At 41.7% G+C, this 12,903-nt stretch overlaps 1 protein-coding gene across 3 annotated transcripts in view; it reads left to right on the top strand.

Annotated features, from left to right (window-relative positions):
* prex1 (phosphatidylinositol-3,4,5-trisphosphate-dependent Rac exchange factor 1) overlaps positions 1 to 12,903 on the top strand; it is an 80,980-nt gene that overhangs the window by 17,490 nt on the left and 50,587 nt on the right. For all 3 annotated transcript variants that reach the window (XM_063463784.1, XM_063463785.1, XM_063463786.1), the window contains exons 2-6: positions 145 to 210; positions 393 to 515; positions 7,322 to 7,426; positions 9,597 to 9,698; positions 9,819 to 9,980. In XM_063463784.1, the coding sequence (XP_063319854.1) occupies positions 145 to 210; positions 393 to 515; positions 7,322 to 7,426; positions 9,597 to 9,698; positions 9,819 to 9,980 (558 nt within the window). The remainder of the gene's footprint in view (positions 1 to 144; positions 211 to 392; positions 516 to 7,321; positions 7,427 to 9,596; positions 9,699 to 9,818; positions 9,981 to 12,903) is intronic.

Genomic DNA, 12,903 nt, shown 5'->3' with positions numbered 1-12,903 from the left:
AGCTACCCTGGTCTGACCCACTTAAGATCAACGATGTAAAATGATTTTGACATGTCTGATGAACATGCTTTAGCCGTCTGCCTTATTGACAGTAAAATGTGGCGCATTGTTTTTAAACCCGTTTTGTGTTCGTTTCCTCCTCAGGCATTTCTGCACAGAATCAGACAAACTCCAGACGACCAACAGTGTCTCTCACCTGAACATGTCAAGGTATGGCCAGTTTTTTATTGCAAATATCAAAATGTCAGAAATCTTCCATATGAAAATGCTAATTGGTCACTAATGTCTTTACTTTTCCCTCATCTCTGTGCTCCTCTGTGGTCTCCTCTTTGCTCTTTTCCTTCCCTTCTTCGCTATATCCCCTCCCTTTACATCATCCTCTCATTTTATAGATTCTGTTTTCAAATATCGAGGACATCCTTAAGCTGCACCAGGGGGTGTTGTCTGCAGTGGAATACAGCCTGTTGCCTGAACCTCAGCCTCACCATGCACTGGGACATGTGTTCCTCCAGTTTGTAAGTGCAGGACACACAAAGAGATTCTCGTAAAACTGCACACTGTTACAGGCACAAGCTCGTAGGCATGCATGTAGGAGAAGCTGGATGCCTGAATGCCTCTTCCATGCAGATACACACACATAAGGTCTTTTCATGGACTGCCCGTAACCACAGATGCAGGGAAAGCGTGCAAAGCCTTGTGTGGAAATACCCTTTAATGCTCTCTTTCTCACATGAAACACCCCTCCCATCTCCTGGACTCCCTATTCACCAATACACATTCTCTACCCCCACCCAACCCGTTGCGTTTTCCGCTTTCACAGAACTGACCTGCATCCTGTCAGGCAAAAACAGTCTGTCTTCCTTCAGTTTCTCTACATCAGTCTTTGCTAACATCTCCTACTTTTTACGAATCCATCCCTCCATATTCTTCTCAACTCTGCAACCCCAGTACACAATCCTGCACCCCACCCACCCCGCTCCACTCAGTTTGAACTTGTTTGGCCTGAGGAAACAAACAAAGAAGGGTCTGTGTCCGGGGAGGAAGAGATGGTGTGTCACTCAGAGAGGGGACAATGCTTCTGCTGGTAGCACTCAATCTCAGGCTTCTTCTCTGGGTCTCTGTTTGTGTCTCTCTGATAAACTATCTTGACTTTACTTTCACTGAGGCACTAAATACATCACCTAGGTATTCTATCAGGGCTCTGCTCCACCAACCTACACGACGGTATCGCCAGAAGCAGAGTGACATTTTTTCCATCCAGCTGCAAAAATCCAGCTGCAGCCAGTATTTGGTGACTTTCCAAAGAGTAAACCCAACAATTAATAAATCCTGCCTTTGCAGCAGATTTTGTGGCTGATAACTGTATTTAGACTCCAATCTCTGTCCATACAACACACCAACTGTTTTTGGTGAAATCATCTCACAGTCAGTTCAGTTCAAAGTTCAACACAAAGTGCTCTATTGGGGTGATTGGGGGTACTCTGAGGTCTTTGATATTCTATAAGAGGGAGGAGAACGATTTTAAATTTGATTCTGGATTTAACAGGGAGCCAATGAAGAGACGCCAATATGGGAGAAATATGCTCTCTGTCAGTACTCTCACTCCAGCATTTTGGATCAACTGAAGGCTTTTCACTGAGTTTAACCACAACCTGATAATAATGAATTATAATCAGTTGCAATTGATCTGCCACCTGCTTGCAGTGTGGATGACATTTAATAACTTCTGCAGGAAGCTGCTGAAGTGGCTTATCAGAATATATTCTCACACATGTGCGAGCTGTTACAGTCATTTCGTTTGTCAGACGGAGCGTGAGTGTGGGAAATTGATTAAAGGAGCTTAACATGTTCTTTTTTCATTTCTCCCTGGTTAGACTGATGTATATGCAGATACTTTTTTTTTAGCTCCCTCGGACTTAAGCACAGGAAAGGACAACTTTGCCGGGACATCATGATGTTTTGCGGTAACACTTTTCTGGACATTTTCAACACAGGGAGGACTATAACAATATTTCATATTTGATAGCAAAGGGAATTTTTGCCCATCTGGAAATTGTGCTAATTGTCTGTAAAGATTTGGACAGATGGGAGCTGCAGCTATACTAGTCGGTGGAGGCGAGTGGATAATTCGCGTTCAATGAAGAGATTAGACAGTTAATCTATAAATACTGGGGGAAAAAAACTCACATTTTGAAACGGCTACCTGTTCTGCTCATTTATAGTGTAAGATTATAAGATTATAAATTATACAAATACAATGAAACAGGTATGAATAGCTAGAAAATGCACTTATTGAAAACCAGAGAGTGTTCGCTTCAAAGACGTATAACTCCATGCATTTTCTTGATTGCTAATGAAATCCACAAAGACTAAAGCCAAATGATTACAAAACAAAGATTTGCCCCAAATCAAAATATGTTTTGAGCATTACTAAGGTATTAGCAAGTGCCTTATTCATCATTTATACAGCATTACTCCTCCTAAGTATGCCGCTTATAAATACAGATGTTATTATGATTATTACTGTCAGTGAACTAGTAGCTGTACATAGTTATACCATATATAGCAGTGATATCTGTACATGGTGCAACAATAGCAGATATCTGGATTTATAAATGACATACTGAGGAGTACTGAATTACTAATGCCTTACTAATGCTTTGCGTTTTCTTGCTGTTGTTCCCGTTCATCTTTATTTGATCTCTCTGCATGTATTCGTGCTTGATAGTATTTGCCACTCTCTTTGTGTGTGCGTTTCTCTTGAAGCATTGAGCCACCCACACTCCACCTTTTCCTGCTGCATATCCATTACACCTCCCTCACCAAGCCACGACCTTTGTCTCCTTCAGCACTCACACCTCTCAGCCAATCGGCTGGCCCTGTCTGGCACCCTCCAGCCGTGGCCCTTGACCTCGATCAGAGGTCAACACCATGACTGGGATTTTATTAACCCCCCCGCATTGTTCCACAAGGAGGTCTGCCACTCACAGCTAGGGATGAAAAACGGGAAGATTCATTGCTTTTCAAAGTCAGATGTTGCCAAGATGGTTTGGAAGGCTTTAAAAGAAAGAAAAAGAATACTCTTTGATGTCGAATTAAATAAAAAATAAATCTCTTTAACCGAAACACTGATATCATAAAATTGTGAATGAAATAAAACGTGCAGTTCTGACCAACTATTATTTATCTTACTAACTAGAGGCTAACATGAATGAGTCTCTTTCCTCTTTTGACCAAACACACACACACACACACACACACACACACACACACACACACACACACACACACACACACACACACAGTTGTTAATCCCTTGTTTAAAGATTACGGTATTCTGAGAATTATTTAAACTGTGCAGACGTGAAAAAGTGACTCATGTCAGAGGAGAAATCAGAGACGTCAATATTTGCTCTATTTCAGGGAATGTATATGCGAGCGCTGTGCAAGAAGCAACAGTCATGTCATTATGCATGCTCTGACCTCGCTGAACTACACCCATTCTGCTTTGACTCAATGTGATTCCTCAGTGTGTGTGATGCTACTCTCTCATTTAGTCTCCGGAATAACATTCCAGGGATGAAGGATTCAAATAAAGATTTATGTTTATCAAAGGAACACCCAAAATCTTTGAGCTATTCTGGGTACAAGTGATGTTTTTCAGTCTTTTGGAGTAGAAATTAAAGCGTCACATTTTGGCGCCGGTTTAGGCTTATAAGCTACTTTACAGGTACCTGAATCGACTATGTTGTTGTCATCTGAGGAAAGGAAATACCTGAGAGTTTGCCTCAGTTAGAAACATTGTTGGAGTTGCACAGAGGCATGCAGAAGGGTTGAGCAGAAGGGTTTCGTTGCACATAGCAATGAGAGCAAAAATAGTTATATATTGCAAACTGGTATACAGTGGTTTCCCTAACACCACGTTCAGATTGCTAATTATTCTGTTCTATATTCTTTAGCTGGCAGCAGACCAGCAGAATTCATATTCTGCTCATGTTACAGGTATATTGAAGGAAAGCCTTTGGATGTTTTAAGTTGGTGGTTAGGGTCATGCTGCTACTTTTCCTATGCTTAAACTCTTAAATTTTATGCTGTTCATGTTTCAATCGGACGATTTATGAAGCCTAACACGAAGTATGTATATTTTTGGAGAACAAAACATTGTTGAACATTTTTAACAATGCTGAGTTAGTTTTAGGATGTACTCACACAGCATGTTTAATCCCCCAAATCCAGTTTGTTTGACCGTTGTGGGCTGTTTGAAAAAGCGAGCTAAGGAACAGTTCAGTTGATCTTGTTGGACTTAATGTCCAAGCACAGAACATGAAAGGCCGCTTCAGCACAGCCCGACTGAAAATCAGTGTGTCAGATAACTGATAAATCTGCAACGCAAGCAAGATTTGCCAAATAGTAAGCCGCAAAGCAAACAGAATCACGAACTCCCATTGTGCTGCGCAAACCGATTCGATTTTGATTCAACAAAAACCATCACATTGTGAAGAAACTCATGTGAGAGTGAGGATGGGAGGGACGATTTGAGAGAGTGTAGTTGTTGTGGGGGGGCAGGCTCTGCAAGCAAATGGGCATAGTACAGTCTTATAGTCTTATTATGATGTGAGTTCGGACTTTGATACTATTTTAATGCCACAACTGCTTCCTGTTTAAAAGGCAGGGGGTTGTCTGATTGGGGTTTTCTCTCTATTATTGATTACTTCTCTGTATTAAAGCACCTTGAGGTGACTTTTATAATGATCTGGCTCTATATAAATAACATTGAATTGAATTGAGTTTGCATAGAGGTTGGAGTTAGGGTGGGCATCCCAAAGCAGCTCAGAAGCTATAACCGTACGTTATCCACAAGATGCAGTGACTCTACGATACTCTGATCACTGCTTTACAGCAATCTAGAATACATCGAGTTATCTGAGTAACTAAAGAAAAAAAAAAAAAACATTGGGAAGGCCAAAAGCAGAAGGAGTAAATTCAGTCACTGCTCTGTGGTGTGCGAGTGTTTATCATTACTGTTGTGCTGTTTCAGTAATGTGTTAATTCAGTTAATTAACTCTAGGCATTGCTTTCGCCATGGGCTTTTTGTACAACCCAGTTGATTTTAATTCTATCCTGTCATGATTAGAACTCTTGGCATGTGTAGTAGAGTTAGTAGCAATAGTAACAGCCCTTGTTACTGTGCCACCGTTGAATACAGTATGTGTGAACAAGCACACCAAAAGGATTTCTTGAGCTGAGTGCTGTATTAAGTCAGTTTGACAGAATCTGGGGTTTCACACCATATGCCAACCCAGCTGCTGCTCCCAGTAGTTCAGTGCTCCCCTGCCAAAAGTGGCTTTGGGTGTGTTTGTGGTCCTCCCTGTGTGGTTAAAAGATCCCCACCGTTTACACTGTGCAGCCTACTTGTGGTAAACATCTACAAAAGAGTTTCAGCTCTCCCTGGTCAAAGGGAATAAGATGGAGTAGAGAGGGGTTCTATAAAAAGAGCTGTTAGCTTTGTTTGGCTGGTGCTGTCACCACCAGTGGGGTTTTTTTTTTCTTTTGGGGGGCTGTAAAAACAGGCACATGCACACTGAGTGGCGAGCTGTGTATGTGTGTGGGAGCAAAACCACGTGCATGGTTGTTTTGCACATCCGCATCTACAGGAAGTTGGTTTGGCAGGCCTTTGTTATCTGAAAGGTGCCATCAGTGACTGAGTATTGTTTATTCTTTTGCAGCATTGTAGCCTGCCCAGATGTGAATGCGAACACCTTCAGGCAATTGCACGTCAGTTAAGGCTGAAAGTGGCGTCCACACACCTGCAGTTTTGGATTTCACTTACAAGACTGTTTCAAGTGACGGTTTCACTTACCAGACCTCAACATCAGGCCCCACCGTGCACAAAGTTTCACATCCCAATTGCTACAACACTCCCAAGAATACATGAGATGTTTATAAGCTACAGGGTGTAAGTTTGACTTCAGCTGTGATGCAGTGTGTATGCTGCTGTCTACAGTGTGTTGCATAAATAATGCAGTTCACAGGACACTGTGTATCCACCAGCCCAAGTGTTGAATTATGTATTGTAAAGAAAAGAACACGACAACCCGACAGAAGCTTCTGCATTAGGGTGTATGTTTGCATTGCTGCACAGTGATGCTATAATCTTAAAAAAAAAGAGGAACTGTCATATCTTGTATGTAGTTTATTTATTAATTTCCCCTATGACGCATGCTACTTTTGAAAAGAGAAGTGTGACAAAGGATGTCGATGAATGCTTTTGCTTCATGATTGAAATAGTTCTGAAAGTATTTCTGCAGTAGTCTTTTGGTCCCTTTGCAATCCGTGTCATCTACACTTTATTACAAACCACCTACATTTAATTTAAATCATCTCAGAAGACAATATTTCCAGTTTGTGTTTGTTGATATGTCTCTTTTTACCAGTCTGTCTACTCTCAAATCATATGTGTGTAATTCATGATAAGAGATTTTGTACTTGTTTAAATGCAGGACACTATGGTCCATGAAGAGAATTTTATTTACATTCTTTCCTTGTTGTTTACTACGTTACATTATGTTATAGTGGTTTCTGTTGAATCGGCCGTGCTTGTACCGTGTATGTTGCACCGAACTGGAAAGACTTATTCCACTCACCTTTAAACTTGAAATCTAGTATATTTGTAAATAAAAATAGGTTGATTTTTAAATGCAGAGTCATTCTCCTGTAGTAATAATAATAATAATAATTAAACATTTTTCATATGTATTGTTTACTCTTCACTTTTTATCAGGGTAACGACACAAAGCATAACGAACAGAATAATGACGGCCCTTATAGCTGCAGAGACACACGCCATTAGCTCCAATATTTACATTACAACAGAAAAAAGACGTGGTTCTAAAGCGTGTTGTTCTCCGTGTGTGTGCACGCGCTATTAAACTAATTGGTTTTATCACAACAAAACCTCATGCTGCTTTCTGAGAGTTCTCAGCATGACTCGATGATGTACTGACCTGAGAGCAGCTGAGCTGCGTGCCCTCGGCATTGTTGTCTGCCTAAATACTTGCCCTGTTTGAAAGCCTGGAGAAAAGAGCAGTGAGGGGCAAATGCTCTGCTAAATTTCCTTGTTGTGTAGCTTCAGTTACTGATGTGATATAAACAGTGTGTTGACACATTACTACTACAGCATCAACTGAAGGCCCAGTTTCTGCTGTCAGTTGTCAAGTGTCTTTGTCTTGGTAGATTAATCTTGTGTACAGTAGTTAGATTGGCTCCAAAGTCCCTGGCATACAACCCTGAACCTGGTTTTTTTTTGTTTGTTTTTTTGCAGAGGGAAAGTTTCTCAGTATACGGCGAGTACTGCAGTAACCATGAAAAGGCATTGAGGCTTCTCATGGAGCTGAACAAGATCCCCGACATAAGGACCTTCCTACTGGTAAGACACCAGCACTCCTCTCCTCTGACTTGTCCTGTCCTTGCACGCTCCTCGAGTCATCAAATCTGCCTTGCTTCTAAAATTTAATTGCCTTCCTTCCCTTTCTCGTTATGACTCTAACTTCTCTCCTCATAGTTATTAATAATAAAAAACTTAAATCTTCCAAAAAAAGTTTCCATTATTGTATGCCTCATGAGTTTCATGCATCCTTTTTTGGTCCCATAATACATCCTATTTTCTTGCTGGTATATTTCCCTGCCTTCTTCCGTTGCCCTACATTTCTTTCCTCCCGAGAGCCTCATCTTGCTTATTTCTTCATCATCCGCCTCCTTTTTTTTCTCCTTCATTCATATCACCTCCACTTCCATGTTAACGCTTGAATAAAGGGCAGAAACTGAAATGAGGTCAAATGTTTCTTCCTGTGCGGACAGGATGCGACCAGCATCAAGGTCACTTTAATGCATTGTTGCTCTCGTAGTGTTTCCACTGCCAGCTGTTTCCGTGTTTTGACACTCAAACCTTTGGGCCCCGGACAATCAACTTTAGAATGGGGAAAAGGGGGGGAGGCCTTTGAGCTGGGGTCCAGCCACTGAAATTATGTGCAGATCCTGGGCCAGCCAGCTGTGGAGAGTTGGCAGCCTTTCTGGGATTGGCCAAGAGATCTGAAGCCCCACGTTTGTCACTGCCTGATGGTTTGCTTCCATGGTTTTATTCTGACCCACAGGAGTGGGAAAAAGTAGGATCACTGTTGCTGTGCTGCGCCCCCACCCCCACGCCACTGCCCCCACGTCCTCCTCCTGGCCGTGTCATGCTACAATTGATTGGTTGGGTCTAGCGCCACAATAACGAATCCAAAATAAAATCACTGCACAACATCTGCTTTTGTATTAAAGTGGTTGTCAGACCTGCTTTGTCATCTCAAATTGTCAGATGAGCTCACATGTTTGGTGTAGCAACAACCAGCAAAACAGAAACGACACGGAGTCACAAGAACGTGCGTGAGGTACCGGCGTAAAAAATATGGGAAGCTTTTAAAATTATATTTAGAAGAGACTCAAGTTTTGCATCTACATTTGTCAGTTTGTTAGTTTGTTAACTGCTACAAATCATTTTCATGCTAATTTAAAGGCAGTATAATATGTATTGCCATTAGCTTTTTCCCCCAGCTATGTTTAATCCCATTGGATTTTTTTTTTCTGGATTACACAGTTTCCATCCAAATGTAATCACACAACTGAGGGAGCTTCTGAAATTGTACCCAGAAACTGCAAGTGCTAATTGCACTGGAAGACTACAGAGAAAAGCGAAGTGAAAGCAAGAAGGAGGTCAGAATGAAGAGCAGAGGGAATTCTGGCTTTTAAGCGGGCAGATTACAAATAAGCAAAAGATAAGAGGGAATAAAGGCATGAGAAAGTCTGTATAGGAGCGGCGGTGTGGGCGAGAAGTGGCGAGAGGCAAGTGTTTAACACATTAGGAATTTGTGGAATTCCAAAGTTGCACATTTTCCCATCAAAAATGCTACTGGAAAAAGCCTAACCCCCCGCACCGACTTCTCCTGCTAGAAGGGTATTACGAGGAGATTATTTAGCTGATCTCTTACATTTCTACCCACTGATAAACACTAGTGGTTTATCGGCATGGCTGCTTTTGATCTCTCTCCCCATCCTGACAGGATGCACTCTAGCAAAAAATATCAAGCATAGAGAAACCATGACTGTAACTGTAACTGCTTTTTCCCCCTTTTACTCTTAAAAAGACCCCTATATTCAGCTGCTTAGGGGGTCATTTTTTTCAAAGCCCAAATATTCTGTGGAATGAGGTGACGTTACGGAGGTTTCAAAGTGATCCTTGTTGAAAAGAGGGGATGTTTTTGAGGGTGTTTCCACTAGTGAGGCAGAAGAAATGTAGCAACATTTCAACCTTGCTTTCCTCTGAGTGAAGCAAAACAAGAGGGATGTTTAACTTTGCACAAAACCACCCCTCAAAAAAACAAAACATAAGTTTAAAATAGAAAAAAATAAAGAGAAGCATGTTTTGTTTTTGCTTTACACACAGGATTTTTCAACTTGATGTTTAGACACATAATCATTTATACAACAATGTGCATTAACATGTTTTTTTTTTTGGTGGGGGAGGTTATTAATAATCTTTATTTCCCTTTCTTCTTAAGCACTGTATGTTGCTCGGAGGGAAGAAAAGCACAGATATTCCCCTGGAGGGCTACCTCCTCAATCCCATTCAGAGGATTTGCAAGTACCCCCTGCTGCTGAAGGTACTGTGCACCTGCTACAATAAGAAACTTGACCCTGGCATCAAATAATAATAATCAGAAACAGGTCTGTGATGAGACCAGCGTCTCTTATTTTTAAAACCTCCATCTTCCTCATCTTAGGAGCTGCTAAAGAGGACTCCCAAGAAGCATGCAGATTATCCGGCGGTGGAGGAGGCTCTGCAGGCCATGAAGGCCGTCTGCTCCAACATCAATGAGACTAAACGGCAGATGGAGAAACTAGAGGCCCTGGAACAGCTGCAGTCCCACATCGAAGGCTGGGAGGTAAGGAGAGGAGGGAACAACAGTGAGAAGAGGTTTGGTGCTGTGACATTTTAGAGAGTAGAAATTGCAGGAGAGAGAGTAAGTCTTGATGAGTGCATCCTAAAATGCAACGCAGACATGATTGTTGTCACAGATTCAGCAATCGAGGGGTTCCCCCCTCGATTGCTGAATCTGTGACAACAATCATGACACTTTTCCAAGTGTCATGTGACATAACAACCGCAACAAAAACAGATCGACTTGTTTGAGAAAGACCTCAACCTCTGCTATCCTCATCTATCTTAACAGTTAAACTCCGCTGCAGCCAAATCACTGCTTTAAGCACAGGGGCCACAGACAGGGCTTGAGAGCCGTGTGAAGGGTCCAGTGAATTTTTCACGCCTCCCTCACCCACCACAACAGAGGCCTTGTCTTAGCGGGCACCACTGGGACAATCCACCCACACAGGGTGCCGAGGGGGATGCCAGAGGGCTTGCTGCCCAATCAGAAGAGACCTAAGCAGCAGGGCTTCAGTCTCACATGTACTGGGATGGTGATGTGGTAGGACCTTTTGGAGGAGAGAAAAGACAAAACTGAGGGATGGAACCAGAGAAGGGGCCCCACTGGGACATCCCACTATCTGCTTGCCAAAACTTGCCATTCCCTCTGAAAGAAGTTGCAGTTTGACTCTGATATGATAGCTGTGCCTCTGGAAAAATAGAAATAAAAACAACAAATGGTTTTTCAGCTTATCAGTTATGTTTTTCACTGTTAAGCTTTAAACACTCTAATGTCCCACGTCCTTTATAGACCTCAGGAAGTGGTGCTGATGTAGTTAGCCAATCAGGATGGCAGAAGATGCTGAGAAATTATTCAGTGAGTTTCGTGAACTCTCAAATGTACAGAAGTAGTTTGCATTAAGGTTTAAAATATTTTAAACGATACAACTTTCAGTTTTGTGCCGTTGGTTAAATGAGTCAATCTGCTCTTGAAACATGCAAGAAACATTTTCCCTATTTTTTGACATTATCGATGTAGGATAATGGATAATTTAAATGATTTCTAGTTTAATTCCGAAATATAATAATTGTCCTCTGTGTTAGATTGTTCTGATTTAAATTTTTTCTTTTCCTCTAAACACAAAAAGGAGTCATGGAAAGGCACTTACTCTGACCGTGCCCCCTGTAGAGCCTTCAACCTAACAGCATTAGTCTCGCTCTTCTTTCCTCTCTCCAGCCACTCTCAAAGGCTAATCACCTCCAGCCCTAATGGTGGAGGCCGCTAGTTGTAGCAACGCATTACTGCTTGGATTCACTACGCACGTGCACGCATGTGTACCCTTTGCATACTGAGTCATGCATCATGTGGCCGTAAACACAGGTCCAACCTTTCTCTGCAACTATTCCCAGCAAACCCCAGCCTGGTGCAGTTTAACTTGAGCGTGAAACATGATCTCCTCTCCAAGCCCAGTCATTTTGCACCATAAGAAAAGCTCAAATAATCATTTTTCTCTCTATGAACTTTGGAGATATGCACATCTATCACAGATGTGTAATCATGAGAATCAATTATGAATGCTTAAGAGTGGGTGTGGCCCACTGTGGGGGTTTCCACAAGTCTCTGGTAGACTGGAGTCAGAAACTTCAAAGATGACACTAAAGCCTGTTGGCTGATGTGACAGAGGGTGATGGGTATCCTGCAGGCTAAAGGGAGTAAGGTGTCCACACATGGGTGTGTTTAGTTCCAGATGATTTGGAGCGGAATGATCTGTTGAACAATGAGTAATGAGTTGTCTTTTAGAGTTATTATTATATTACTTGGTAGCCTTGTTTTGACAGCTTTAGCAAGCTGTGTGTGACCTCAGGCCTTCTCTATAGAACGTTATCCAGGCTAAGTTCAATCATTTAATGTTTCACATTTGGTCATTCGTGCCTTGTGCAGGAACATGCGAGTGCATGGTTTCTCATGCACGTATAGATTCTGTTTTTTAGTTGAAAATGTGAAAAGAAGGAAAATGATTTTCTAAAAATAAACAGGCCGGGACAATATTAGCAACTGGCCCTCAAGTTCAGCCAATCTGTCAAAATGTTAATTAGACACCATGCTGCGGTCAGTCACAAAGCATTTTATCCAGCAGATCCAGATTAATGTCAACAGCCTTGTAAACGGTTTCTTAGATCGCTTGCTCTTATATGTTTAGAGAGAAGGAACATCTTAATTTTTACAATCCATGTTATTTATGAACACACACACACACACATAAGTGTAATCTAAAATTTTGTGTTTTACACACAGATTGTCGGTTCAGTGCATAACGTTTGTGTCACTGTTTTAAGAGAAACAGTCGTTTCAGTCTTAATGCGTTGTGGTCCATTTGATAGCTGACGAGAAACGGCTTTTTATGTAAGAGCTGATCACACCCTGTGAAAGTGGTTGGCGGCAGAGTAACACATTACATCTTATTGTTTAAGTGCATTGTGATGGGCTGGGCTTTTAAAAATGATTTTTAAACCTCGCTCGACATGATTGCCGTACACAGATTTGTACCCGATTCCCTGCAGAATAAGGCTGTGGCACTTGCACCTACAGTCCGGACTGTGTCATGACTCACCTTCTATCCATATATTATCTACCTATATCTATACAGGTGTGTTTTTATATGTAGGGATGTATTTTTAGCTCTTTGTGTGCAAACATTTACATCCTGAAAGGAGAATAAATGATTAAATTATGTTTTGTTTTGTTTGTTTTTTTCCCCCCATCACAAGTTCAGGGACTAACCAGCGCGAGGCTAATTGTCCCAGCTTGGAGCAGCACACAGTTCATATTTTTATATTTTTGAACTGCAGAAATGTAAAAATGAAGATGAGTGGAGGGGGGTGGGGCAGCTGTGTTCAGTCTTTCCTATCATTGAGGAAGGAATGAAAACAAACTGGTCAGAGTG

The sequence above is a fragment of the Pelmatolapia mariae genome, linkage group LG20, assembly GCF_036321145.2.
Source record: "Pelmatolapia mariae isolate MD_Pm_ZW linkage group LG20, Pm_UMD_F_2, whole genome shotgun sequence".
Classification (NCBI taxonomy): domain Eukaryota; kingdom Metazoa; phylum Chordata; class Actinopteri; order Cichliformes; family Cichlidae; genus Pelmatolapia; species Pelmatolapia mariae.
Note: the sequence above shows the minus strand (reverse complement) of the source record. Positions and strands in the feature narration are given on the sequence as shown.